General features: G+C 39.0%; 1 protein-coding gene across 1 annotated transcript; it reads right to left on the reverse strand.

The window, feature by feature from the left end:
• Positions 1 to 4,633: 4,633 nt before the first annotated feature.
• Positions 4,634 to 5,878, reverse strand: LOC107296771 (zinc finger protein 708-like). Its single transcript, XM_029286138.1, has 2 exons — positions 5,358 to 5,878; positions 4,634 to 5,174 (listed from the first exon to the last, which is right to left on the reverse strand). Exons 1-2 carry the CDS (start codon positions 5,876 to 5,878, stop codon positions 4,664 to 4,666), a joined length of 1,032 nt encoding a protein of 343 aa, XP_029141971.1. The 3' UTR covers positions 4,634 to 4,663.
• Between the last annotated feature and the right edge of the window lie 6,876 nt (positions 5,879 to 12,754).

The following is a 12,754-nucleotide window of genomic DNA, read 5'->3' on the forward strand; positions in this document are numbered from 1 at the left end:
CACTGTTGACCAGACCTAGGTGTGAAACCAATCTCAGCCACCCATTGCTCCCTGTTAGGCCATTGTGCCATTGACCAGGAGTGTTCACATTGCAAGGGAGGTCGATGGATCTCTTGTGGCCCAACAGGTTGTGTAGGGGATTTAAATGACCTAAACACATGGGCTCAGTACAGGGGAAATATGAAATGAAGATGAGTAAGAATAAGGAATGTTCCCTCAGCCATCTTGAAAATGTGGTAAGAAGCTTTTTAAAGCTTAACATCTGTTGGAATATGAAAGCTGAAATCTTCGTTAAATACAATGCTCTTTGGCATCAGGATATGCCTAATGTATAGCCTCCAGGATGATCAATTGATTTGGGGGTCTTTGAGGCTGTGGGGGACTATGCCCAAAGAGGCATGGACAAGAATCAGCAAGCTTATGATGTGCTTTTTTTTGGACCGTGCAAGGAAATTGCTCTCCAGCACTCAGGCTTTATACTTCTTCAGTACCCCCTTCTTATAAGGGACTTTATTCCCTTACAAAACATGTTGCTATTGGAAGAGGGGATACCCAGAAGGTCCTAGTAAGTTTATACTCCCTTTTCCACTTCAGAACTCTGTGCATGGAAGGACAGGCTTGGTTCCTATATAGCACACCCACATAAATACACGGATCTGGTCCTGTCCATTATCCGTATCTACAACCCCAACTGGGCAGACTTACAGGCCACGTTAGATATTTTCCTTACATCAGAAGAGAGACATTTAATAGTGACTGCTGTAAGGAAACTTGCTGAGGAGAGAAAGGCCCTTTTTCCAAAAACTGACCCTAAGTGGTCTATTGATAGCTATGACAGCACACATTATGAACACTTGAAGGCATTTCAAGATTTAGTTGTCACTGCCCTGCAAACTGCTGTTCCAAAACAGAAAAATATAGGAAATATATATGATGTCTATCAGCTGCCCTCAGAAAGTCCACCTGACTTCCTTGAACATTTTTATCAGGCCTTTTGGACTTCCGGTTCCGGATTGCGCGCTGGCAGTCGTGCAGAGAGAGTCGTCTCTTCGCCGGCCGGTTTCCCTTCGCCAGTAGACCCTTAACAGGGTCGAAAGTCACCCTGGAGGGGCGACTACCAATGAGGAGGACTCTTGTCGACCGCGGAGGGGCGGCAACTCCTTCTGCGGTCCAAGACAGCATCTTAGGGCCGATGGAGAAAAGATCGGCCATTGACATGGCCGATCACCTAGCCGCACCAGCCGAAAGTCAGAAGAACATCTAAGCGCAAAGAACCACCATGGAAGATCCGGGTGACACCTTTCCTTCCTTCTCCTTGCCCTATCTCCCTGTGAAAAGCTTCTGGAATTATTTCCCCACTTTGAGAGAGTAGCGTTTGTTTATTTGGGAAAAAGAGCTTTGGAAACAAAAGAAACAAATAGCTAATTTTTACTATTTTTATTCTTGGACAATTTGGGGTTCTGGAAAAATCCCTACCATAGAACTTTATTACTATATCTACTTATCAAGCTGGAGAATATTGTTTTTTTCTTTCTACTTTCCTAATGGGATAAAACTTTATTGGAATCTGGAAAAAAGATTTTACAGCCTACTGAGGACATCTTGTGGTGAAAGCTGTCACTGCAACAGTATTTCCTCTTTGTTTTTGAGGTTGGGTTTGACCTTCAAATGATTACAAAAGGGAAAAGATAAAGGATTTCAAACAGCTGGGTGGTAAAGTTGCCTACTAGAAATTGTGGAGGTGGATATTCGCTGTTAGCCTCCACTAAAAGATTAAAAGACTATTTCACCACTGAAATGGAGGAACTGTACCCACAGCTTAACTATAAGCTCACATTGGAAAAAATCTTGGAAGCTACAGAGCAAATCAATTCTAGGATGAATACTAAAGATATTTTAGAATTACAAACTGAACCCCAAATTTTAATGGACCAATCTATAGGCCAAGGAACAACAGAGGAAGAACAGATTAATTCCAAAGAGGCCTGTATGCAACAACACACACAACTTAATGAGATGGAGGAACCTTACCCACAAGTTAATTACAAATTTATATTGGAAAAATTTTTGGAAGCTACTGAGCAAATGAAGTCTAGAAAAGCCCTTGCCACAAAATCTCAAACTGATTTTCAGACTCCAATTGACTACTCCATAAGTAAAAAAACAACAGAAAAGGAACAAATCAACACAGAAGAGGATACTACACAATCCTACATACAATTCATTGAGAACTTTGACGACCAAAAAATGACTTTAATTGAAATACCTGTAATGCTAAAAGCAACAGGAAGTGATTTGCAAACACGAGATATTGAAAACTGTAATAATGTGGATAACCAACTAGTAACCATAACATGGAACAAAACTGATTATACCACTAAGACGATACTGGAAGAAGGAGAAGAGAACTATGACCAGATTGAAGTGTTCATAAACACCCCTAACCAAACACTGAGATTTGATGATACAGAGGCTCTATTATGGAAACCTGCCTGGCACAAAAAGAAAGCCAGAGTTAGATTTAAAAATATGACTTAAAATTTTACTTAATGGGTTAAAAAGGCTTTTAGAGATTTTGACTGACTTAATACTGAGATGAAAATTATTGATTAAACTATAGTTTGGAATTGTAATATGGAAAAGGCCCTAAATAAGGAGTTATTAGGATAATAAATAGTATATGTGAAATATAGTAAGAAGGTATTTTTTTTGGAATAACATGTTTGTTTTAGGTATGATAATTACTTGGATGGGATTTAAACTTTATTTAATGGATCAAAAAGGCTTTTTAGAGATATGTATTGATTTATAGAATATATATTTGAAATAGAGTAGAAATGTATTTTTGGAGTAATATTTTTATTTTAGGTATAATCACTTTGCAATGGAAGGAGAACAAGAAAATGGATTGTGATAAAGGAAGAAGTGGTATTAATAAATGACTTATTAGATTAAGAAATAGAATATATTTGGGAAATATGTTATTGTTGGAATAATATGCGTACTTTAGATATGTTAGAAATAAGGGAAATGAGGGATGCCCGAAGTGTAAATAATATGTTTATTAAAGGCCAAACTGGAATATGGTAATTGTAAATTAGTAAAGCTTAAAAACAGGATTTGGACTTATATAGGTGAAATGCCATTGATGATTGTTCTGTTTGATTGAATTTAATTTAGAAATGTACTAATTTGAAGATGTTATATTAATTGAGGGAAACAGAGAGGGAATCTTTAACAAATTAACTTGAGCTATACATGTACGATTTTGTCTTGGATGATTGATTACCCCATCACCACATCGTTTCCTAAGCACCTTGATGTAAAAACTAAAAAAACAATAAAACTTTTCTTTTTTTAAAAAAGAGATACATTTAATAATGACTGCTGCAAGAAAACTTGCTGAGGAGAGACCCCTTTTCCAAAAACTTACCCTAAGTGGTCTACTGATAGCTATGACAGCCCACATTAGGAACACTTGAAGGCATTTCAAGATCTACTTGTCATTGCCTTGCAAACTGCTATTCCAAAACAGAAAAATATAGGAAATATATATGATGTCCATCAGCTGCCCTCAGAAAGTCCACCTGACTTCCTTGAACATTTTTATCAGGCCTTTTGGAAGTATAGTGACTTGAATGTGGAAGTCTTGGAAAACCACTGTCTGGTGAACATGTTTTTTACCAGCCAGAGCACTTCGTTATCAGGAGCTAGCTGCAAAAATTGGATGGCGCTTCATCTGATATGATAGAAAACCTCCTGGAGGTAGCAAACAGAGTACATGTGGCTCGATCCAAGACTGAGGCTAAAGGGACCAAGAGCGAAGAAGAGTGCAGTATTGCCCTTCGGGCCTAAGCTCTCTAGCAGGCCCATTTAATGGGGGAGGCAGTGGTCTTCGCAGGGCGAGGAGTTGAAGGGTCCCCTAAAGACAATTGACATGCTGAAAGTATCTTGGTAGGTCTTAAGCACAGTTGAAATCTCCTAACAAAATAAGGAGCGAATCTGCGTATCTGTCTTCAGCCAACATAATCAAGTCAGCTAGAGTTTGTAATGCATTGTTTATTCAAGTTTTGGAGGAATATACATTGCAAATAGAATGAATGAGGAAAACTCTCGTGGAGAATAAAATGGTTTGCAACTGATAATTAATGTCTCTAAGTCCACATCACAGAATTTCTTTAGTGTGGTTACATTTTTACACCATCGGTTGTTGATATAAAAGCAGAGACGCCCTTCCTTTCTTTTTACCGGATGTTTCTGCAATTCTGTCCGCCCTCTGTATCTGAAATCCTGGGAAATGCAAGCTGCTATCATCAACTGACTCATTTAGCCAGGTTTCAGTAAAGCAGAGGGCGGCTGAGTAGTAAAAATCAGAGTTGCATGTGTTTAAAAGAAATATTTCATCCATCTTATTAGCAAAAGAGAGAGCTGCCACTTCCTTGATGACAATCTCCTCTGCATTTATAAAGATGGGGCGGGGGGGTATAGTCACAGAAAGCTGCCCATTAAAAAAACATTGCTTGATGCTTAACAGTTTGGCATGGAAATGAGTATTTTGTATTATATCAGCAGAAAGCATTGTAAAATAAATCCACTTTCTATACAAAAAAGGAAACCTGTGCAGTTTTTAAATTTTTCTTTCAAAGCTCTTCTCACACTTCCTTTATTGATATGGTTTCTCCAGTGTATGGATCCTTCTATGCCAAGCAAGAGTGGAACTCATGGCAAAGCTCTTCCCACACTCCATGCATTGATATGGCTTCTCCCCTGTGTGGATTCTTTTGTGGGAGATAAAATCACAATTCCACCTAAAACCCTTTCCACATTCCACACATTTATATGGCATCTCTCCTATGTGGATCCTCTTGTGGGAATTAAGACTACTGCTATAAGTAAAGGTCTTTCCACACTCCATGCATTGATATGGCTTCTCTCCTGTGTGGATCCTCTTGTGGGAATTAAGATTGCTGCTCTTAGTAAAGGTCTTTCCGCACTCCATGCATTTATAAGGTCTTTTTCCTTTGTGATTCCTATGATGGATTGTAAGAGAGTAATTACAAGAGAAGGACTTTCCACATTCCGGGCATTGATATGGCATCTCTCCAGTGTGGATCCACTTATGGGAACTGAGACTACTGCTACAAGTAAAGCTCTTTCCACATTCCATGCATTGACCTAGGGTGGATTTTATACTGGGTTTTTTAGGAATTTGGAAGACACAACTTTAAATTTGGTTTAATTCGGTTTTAAGGGGGAGATTGTATATATGCTTTGGTTTTAAATATGTTGTGCGCCGCCCTGAGTCCCGCTGGGAGAAGGGCGGCATATAAATTAAATTAAATAAATAAATAAATAAATATGGCTTCTCTCCAGTGTGGATCCTTTTGTGGGAATTAAGATTACTGCTACGAGTAAAGGTCTTTCCACACTCCATGCATTTATAAGGTCTTTTTCCTTTGTGATTCTTATGATGGCTTGTAAGAGAGTAATTACAAGAGAAGGACTTTCCACATTCCATGCACTGATATGGCTTCTCTCCAGTGTGGACCCTCTTATGGGTATTGAGATGACTGTTACAAGTAAAGGTCTTTCCACATTCCAGGCACTGATATGGCTTTTCTCCAGTGTGGATCCTCTTATGGTAATTGAGACCACTGTGACCAGTAAAGGTCTTTCCACACTCCATGCATTTATAAAGTCTTTCTCCTTTGTGATTTCTTTCATGACTTCTAAAAGAGTAATCATTACAGGAGGTCTTTCCACACTCCCTGGAGTTATATGTTTTCTCTTCTAAATGTGTCTTTTTATGGGAAATAAGATGATCAGATTTATTAAAGCTCTTTCCACACTCCATGCATTTATATGGTTCTTCTCTCATATCAATGCTTGTATGGTTATGAAGCCGACTGTACCTCGGAAAGCCTTTTTTCATTCCACTTTGTGATTGCTTTCTTTCATCACTCTTTGGCTGTATCTGATCTGGAAACTTCCCTTTTCCCTCTTTTGAATGGATCATTTGGCATTCTTCCTTGCAATTCTTATTTTCTTGCCCATTAAAGCCTTGAAAAAGAAAAATGAAAACTGTAGCAAGAATAGGGGAACAATCAAACCTTTTCTTCCTGATCTAATCTTTGACCTGGGACTATTCCATGGTGCCACAAACTCCCTAAGTGCATTGGACACTGCTGGGTTAGCAACATATCCACCCAGTCCAGAATTTCAATGAAAGTCTCATCCCCACTTGTCTGCAGAGCAGAATCTTTCAAAGCCAAGGGGAATTCCTGGATGGCAATAGCTCCCCACCCTCAACTTAGGCTAATATTAAACTCTGTACACAAGTGGGCACATCTCTAGGAAGGGAACATCCCTCTCAGGGCTAAATCCAGTCCTGCTTATAGCAGCTCACACCCATCGGGGAACCAATGACAGGCTCAGGAGTGGATACTGAACCCCTGGTAGGCAGGACCTTTGCTCAAGAGAGGCCACACCATTCCTGCATACAGCCTGTCCCTCACATTCTGGCTAATATCTTCTATGGCATGGAAATGAATATTTTGTATTTTATGAGCAGAAAGCGGTTTTTTTTAAAAACAAACCAACAAACCATTTCCTTTATGTAAAAAGGAAGGCAAGGCAGTTTTCCAATTTTTCTTCCAATAAATTTCCTTCTTCCATAAAGTCAGTTTGGTCAAACGGTTAAGGCACCAGGCTAGAAACTGGGTGACTGGGAGTACTAGTTCTGCCTTAGGCATGAATGCTGGCTGGGTGACTTTGGGCCAGTCTCCCTCAGCTCAACCCAGGTCACAAGGTTGTTGTTGTGGGGAAAACAGCAGGAGGAAGGAATATTGGGGTTTGTTCGCTAGCTTTATTATTTACAAAAAATAAAGGCAAGAGTATCAATAAATGACGTTTTTTATCAGAAATATCATCTGAGCCCCCCCACCCCATGACTTCTCTATGTTTCTGAGCACAGACAGGGATTCTTACCCAGAGAAGCCAGATTCCTGGAATTCTCCAGCATGACTTCTCCGTGGAGAGCTTTTTGGGCAGGGTCCAGCTGAGACCACTCCTCCATGGAGAAATACACGGCCACTTCCTCAAAAGACACAACATCCTGGAGAAGAAAAGAAATTTCCCTATTAACAGATAATCCCAAGAATAATTTGAGGTTTTTCTTCCATTAATTCTAGGAAAGAGATCCAGTGAACCAAATGAGCATCCTCTGCAGAATTCAGAGTGAGATCTCACCGCTTTTGGCTGATGACATAACTGAAGCAGATTGGATCTAGTTGGAGGTATTTGGAATGCTTTTCAGCTTAGCCAACTAAAATAGTTTTCTTGGTCAATTGGTAGTTGGGTCTTATATCCACTTAGTACTATATATATCTATGGAGATTCTCAATCACCAAAGATGCTTTTCAAAAGGCAAAATAAGGATTTTTTTGTAATGGTATGTGAGAATGACCCTGGGAGACGAAGGAACAGCCCCAATGCTCACAACTGTCTGGTCAGGAGGAGAAAGCATCTCACAAAGAGAGAGGGTAGACTAAGCTGAGCATGAATGTTCAATGACCGGATGTTAAATGTATATTGCTTAGAAACAGCAATTTTATACATTGAACTCTAAAACAAAATGAAATCCATCCAAGATTCATGGACCTTTTCCGACGTTTCTCCTCTTTACCTGAAGTAGAGGTTCAGCCAATCCTTCAGCTCCACCACAAAGAGATGACTCTACAAATTCCACAGACAGCTTTCCACTCTCTGTGAGACAGAGAAAAATGGGGGAAGCAGATTTGTTAAAGAGAGAGATTGTAATGATGTGCAGCTAAAGAATCAGCTAAATGTTGAAATCTCACATCGCACAGAAAGACCTTCTGTTACCTGGTGTGATGTCCTGACTTTGACCTTTCTGGAAGTTCTCCTCAAATAGCAGCTCTTGAGAGGGTTTGGATGAAACTTTCCCCCCCCTTGGGATACTCAGTCGTAGCTTCCAAGGATTTCTGGACATGATGTGATAGGAGAAACAAAGGAAGAGCACAGAGATAGAAATGAATTATCATACTGCACCTTCAAACTAGTAGACACCAATGTCCATTGTTGAAACCCGAAACGGAATGGAAGAATTGCCCCATATACATCCTCTGGAAGAATAGAACAACTAGCTTTAGGAGTTAATAATTCCAGAAAACTCTGACAGAAAGAAATTGACAATAATTCAGAAAACTGGAATGAATTGACAAATTCAGAGAGATCCTCTTTAGACCTGTTAAGACTATATTCTCACACCTGGAACTCTTCTTGCATCTTTTCCACATCCACGTTCAGCAAGAAGCCTTCGGCCAGGGCCACCGCCTGGGAACTGGTCTCCGCTCCACACTCGCGCACCCATTTCTCCATCTCTGGGGGAAGAAAAGCCAGGAACTGGTCCAGCAGCACCAGGTCCAGCATTTGGGCCTTTGTGTGTATTTCTGGCTGCAGCCACTGACAGCAAAGGCGGTGAAGCTGACTGCAAACATCTCGGGGACCCCTCCCCTCCTGGAACTGCACGTTTCTGAAGTGACAGCATTGGACTTCTGAACTGTTGGCTTCAACTTCTTGGCTTCTCTGCCCAGGAGTTGCCCCATTCGTTTCACAGCTCCAAGACTGAGCAACTGCAGAGCTTTTTCCAGCTGGGCGTTGTCCCTCCATCTTCTCTCTGGTCTCTAATCCAGCTCCAAAACAGACTGATGGATCTGCACAGGTCTTCCTAATCACAAGAGGTCTGTCAAAATTTCCTAAGTCCATTTAGCCCTCTTCCCACAAAAGATACTTAAGACTCAAGAGCAATCAGGAAAGATTTCCGACTTATATGTCTGAAATGGAAAACAAAAGAAAATTCTAGAAATACAGGTTGACCAACAACTGAGCACACACAAAATCTGAAAGAAGAAATTCTTATCAACCCACCAATATCTGGGAAGAGGTGAAATCTTTGTAGGTAGTGACGTATCTCTGTGTGGAAAAAAATCTGTAGTAACCTTCTGGATCAACTTCTTTCAAGGACTAAACAATTTGGATACATAAATTTAAAATATGTTTTTGATTTCTTATTCCTACTCATTTATTCAAATAATTTTGATGGCTGCTTGCAGTGTGAAAAGCAACCTCTGAACAATCCAGATCATAAATGTCTCAGGTCACAAATAGCCATTGAGATGAGTGGCTTTCTAAATCGATTTAATAGGTAAATCAATATTTGAACTTCCCGTGTAACTTTAGCTAGCAGAACCTCATTAAACTCCTGGCCCAAACTGCTATGGCTACCTGAGAAATCACAATCAACAAACCACCATTCGACTTCCGGTTTGAATTCCGGCGCCGATGGCGGCTTTTTTCTTTGCCGCCCGCCCCGAGGATGCGTAAAAGCCGCAGGAGCAGCGCCAAACAGCTGCTCCGCGGCTTGGAATCCCCTTCCCCGGGCAAAGGGGAGGGGGGGAGCCTCCCTGATAGGGGTAGAACTCCCGATCTCTCACAGTTTTACAGCTGTGGGGGTGGAGGTGAGTTCCCCCGGAGTCAGGGACATCTCCGCGCTTCGGGCTGCCTCCGTTCCAGTGAACGAAGCCAGACACGGATTCAACCTCTGCTTATGGGAGATCGTGAGTAATCTTTGTGAGCGGACAGAGCGATCCAGGTGTTTGGGAGCTGCAAGGATTTGAGCCTTTAGCTCTGAATTTAATGACTTCTCCATTGATGTTTAAAGGTTAAGAAGAAAGGAAGAAAAAAAATGGCTGTGGAAGGGCATTTTGCTCTTTAACAGAGACTTTCACTTTTTGAGGACTTTCAATTTTGTTTTCACTTTCTGCTGGACTATTATTGTATTAGATCTACTTGTATTGTTGGTGGGCAAGCTATTTGCTTCTGCTTTTTGTGGCAGTTTTAAGAAAATCTTATTGGACATTATATTATATAAATTAAATTAGAGAAGAGGGNGTGCAGCTCATAGACGTAAAGAAAGAGAGCAACGAAGAGTGGATGCGGTACCTGTGGAGCAGCAAGTAACTTCAGAGCCAGTGGGAGGAGCGAGACCAAAGAAATCAGTCTCGGCTGATTTGCAAGGGGCGTTCCTGAGGCTCTCTGCCACTAAAGATGGCAAGGTTCCTGACATGGAATGTTAATGGCTTGAATTCACCGCAGAAAAGAAAAAAGGTATTTTATTATTTGAAGCAACACAAAAATGATGTTATTTGCTTGCAAGAGACTCATATTACAGCAAAAGATCAAAAGTATTTGACCAATTCACGATTGGGAACACATTTTATTGCACCTGCGCCCCAGAAAAAAGGTGGAGTAGTTATTTATGTTAAGAATGAGTTTTTGCCTAAACTGATTGATTTTGACCCAGAAGGAAGATATGTTTTCATTGAAATACTTTTGAATGGGAAGAAATGTCTTATTATTGGATTATATGCTCCGAATCAACAGCAGAAACAGTTTTATAAATTGATACATCAGAAGTTAAATCAAATGGATTATAAATCTGTTATTATGATGGGAGACTGGAATGGTGTCTTAGATTCAAGAAAAGATAAGAAAGGTTCCTGCACAGTTTTCAACTCAACATTGCCAAAAACTTTTTTTGATCTGAAAGAGGAACTGGAACTAGAGGACATATGGAGGGAACGGAATATGGACGAGAAAGACTATACCTTTTTCTCGGATAGGCACCAATCATATTCGAGAATTGATTTTTTTTTGATAACTAATGACTTTCTTTCCAGGGTGAAGAATGTTAAGATCTTTCCCAGGACATTGTCGGATCATAGTCCGGTGTGGATGGAATTATTTGGTGAAGAAGGAAAGAAAAGATCTTGGAGATTGAATGAAAATTTGTTTAGATACGATATAAATGTGCAGAAGTGTAAGGGTCATTTGAAAGAATTTTTTTTGCTGAATATGCATAAAGGTACTCCGATTTCAACAGTCTGGGATGCTAGCAAAGCCTATATGAGAGGTATTTTGATTTCTATGAATAGTGTTCATAAGAGAAAGCAAGCACAAAAACGAAAGGAGTTAGAGGAGGAGATTAAATCGAAAGAACAGGCTTTTATCTTAAACCCGTTGGATAATAATTTAAAAGTATCTATAACTATGCTTAGGGAACAATTTAATATGTTAATAGCTGATCAGACAGCAACTAGTTTAAGGTATATGAAATATAATACATTTTGTAATGCAAATAAACCTGGAAGGTGGTTGTCTTATCAGCTACGGAAAAAACAGAAATCAAGAATTATAGAGAAAATAGATTATAATGGTAAAGTGACATTTGAACAAAATTTGGTTAAGAAGAGTTTTTTGGAGTTTTATTCTAAGTTGTATGCCTCTGAAAAAAATACAAATTGGAGAAATAGATAAGTATTTACAGGAGGCACATTTTCCTAGATTGTCAGACAACCAAAGGGAAAAAATGAATAGTTTAATTACAGTTGAGGAGATTAAGGGAGCAATTAAACAATTAAAGGTTGGTAAAGCTCCAGGTACAGATGGATTTACAGCAGTCTATTATAAGACATTAATTGAAGAAATGATAGAACCTTTACAGGAACTGTTTAACAGTATATTACTGGGCAAGGAGGTACCTTCTATTTGGAGGACTGCTTTTATAGCTTTAATACCAAAGGAGGGTCAAGATTTGACGCAACCTAAGAATTATAGACCTATATCTTTATTGAATATAGATTACAAGATTTTTTCTAAAGTATTGGCAAATAGATTAATGCAAGTGTTGTGCCAAATGATTCATAGTGATCAATCTGGATTTATAACTAGAAGATACATGAAGTATAATGTAAGACAGATTACTAACTTATTGGAATATCTGGATAGGAATAATCAAATTCCGGCTGCTTTTATATTTTTAGATGCTGAAAAAGCATTTGATCAATTAGATTGGGTTTTTTTGTTTCAGGTTATAGATAGAATGAATTTTGGGGGAAAATTTTTTTCTGCTTTTAAGGCCATTTATCAACAGCAGTCAGCACAGATTATAGTTAATGGGGGGGTAACGGAAGCATTTAAAATTGAAAAAGGAACTAGACAAGGATGTCCTTTATCCCCATTGTTATTTGTGTTAACAATGGAGATTTTGTTAATTAAAATTCGTGAATCTTCTGTAATAACAGGAATTACGGTTAATAAGATTGACTATAGATTAGGAGCCTTTGCAGATGACCTAGTGTTAACATTAACTCAGCCGACAGATTCGGTAACTGAGGTGGTTGAAATTATTGCACAATATGGGAAAGTTTCTGGTTTTAAGGTAAACTCTAATAAGACTAAGATATTATCGAAAAATATGTTTAAGGAGGATAAAGATAAGTTAGTTACACTTACAGGTTTTGAAATGGTTAAAAAGGTAAAATATTTGGGGGTTTATATTACAGCTGCTAACACAAAATTGTATAAGAATAATTATGAAGTTTTATGGGCTAATGTACAAAAGGATTTAAATGATTGGAAAAAATTGCAATTATCTCTGTTGGGAAGAATTTCAGCTGTAAAAATGAATGTTCTTCCTAAATTTCTTTTCTTGTTTCAAATGATTCCTATCTTAAAAAAAGATGCTAATTTGGAGGGATGGCAAAAGGGTATCAACAAATTTATTTGGGCGGGTAAGAAACCAAGAGTTAGGTTTAAGATTATGCAGGATATGAGAGAACGTGGAGGGCTTAAAGTCCCTAATTTAAAATTATATTACGATGCGGTGGTTTTG

This window comes from Protobothrops mucrosquamatus, unplaced genomic scaffold (assembly GCF_001527695.2).
Source record: "Protobothrops mucrosquamatus isolate PMUCROS unplaced genomic scaffold, P.Mucros_1.0 scaffold2970, whole genome shotgun sequence".
Lineage (NCBI taxonomy): Eukaryota > Metazoa > Chordata > Lepidosauria > Squamata > Viperidae > Protobothrops > Protobothrops mucrosquamatus.

What these genes read in the sequence shown, in the direction of transcription:
- LOC107296771 (XM_029286138.1), bottom strand. Translation starts at nt 5,878, where the DNA reads ATGAGAGAAGAACCATATAAATGCATGGAGTGTGGAAAGAGCTTTAAT. An exon ending in CACACTGGAGAGAAGCCATA is followed by an intron (nt 5,175 to 5,357) that starts TTTATTTATTTA and finishes ATCCACCCTAGG; the next exon opens with TCAATGCATGGAATGTGGAA.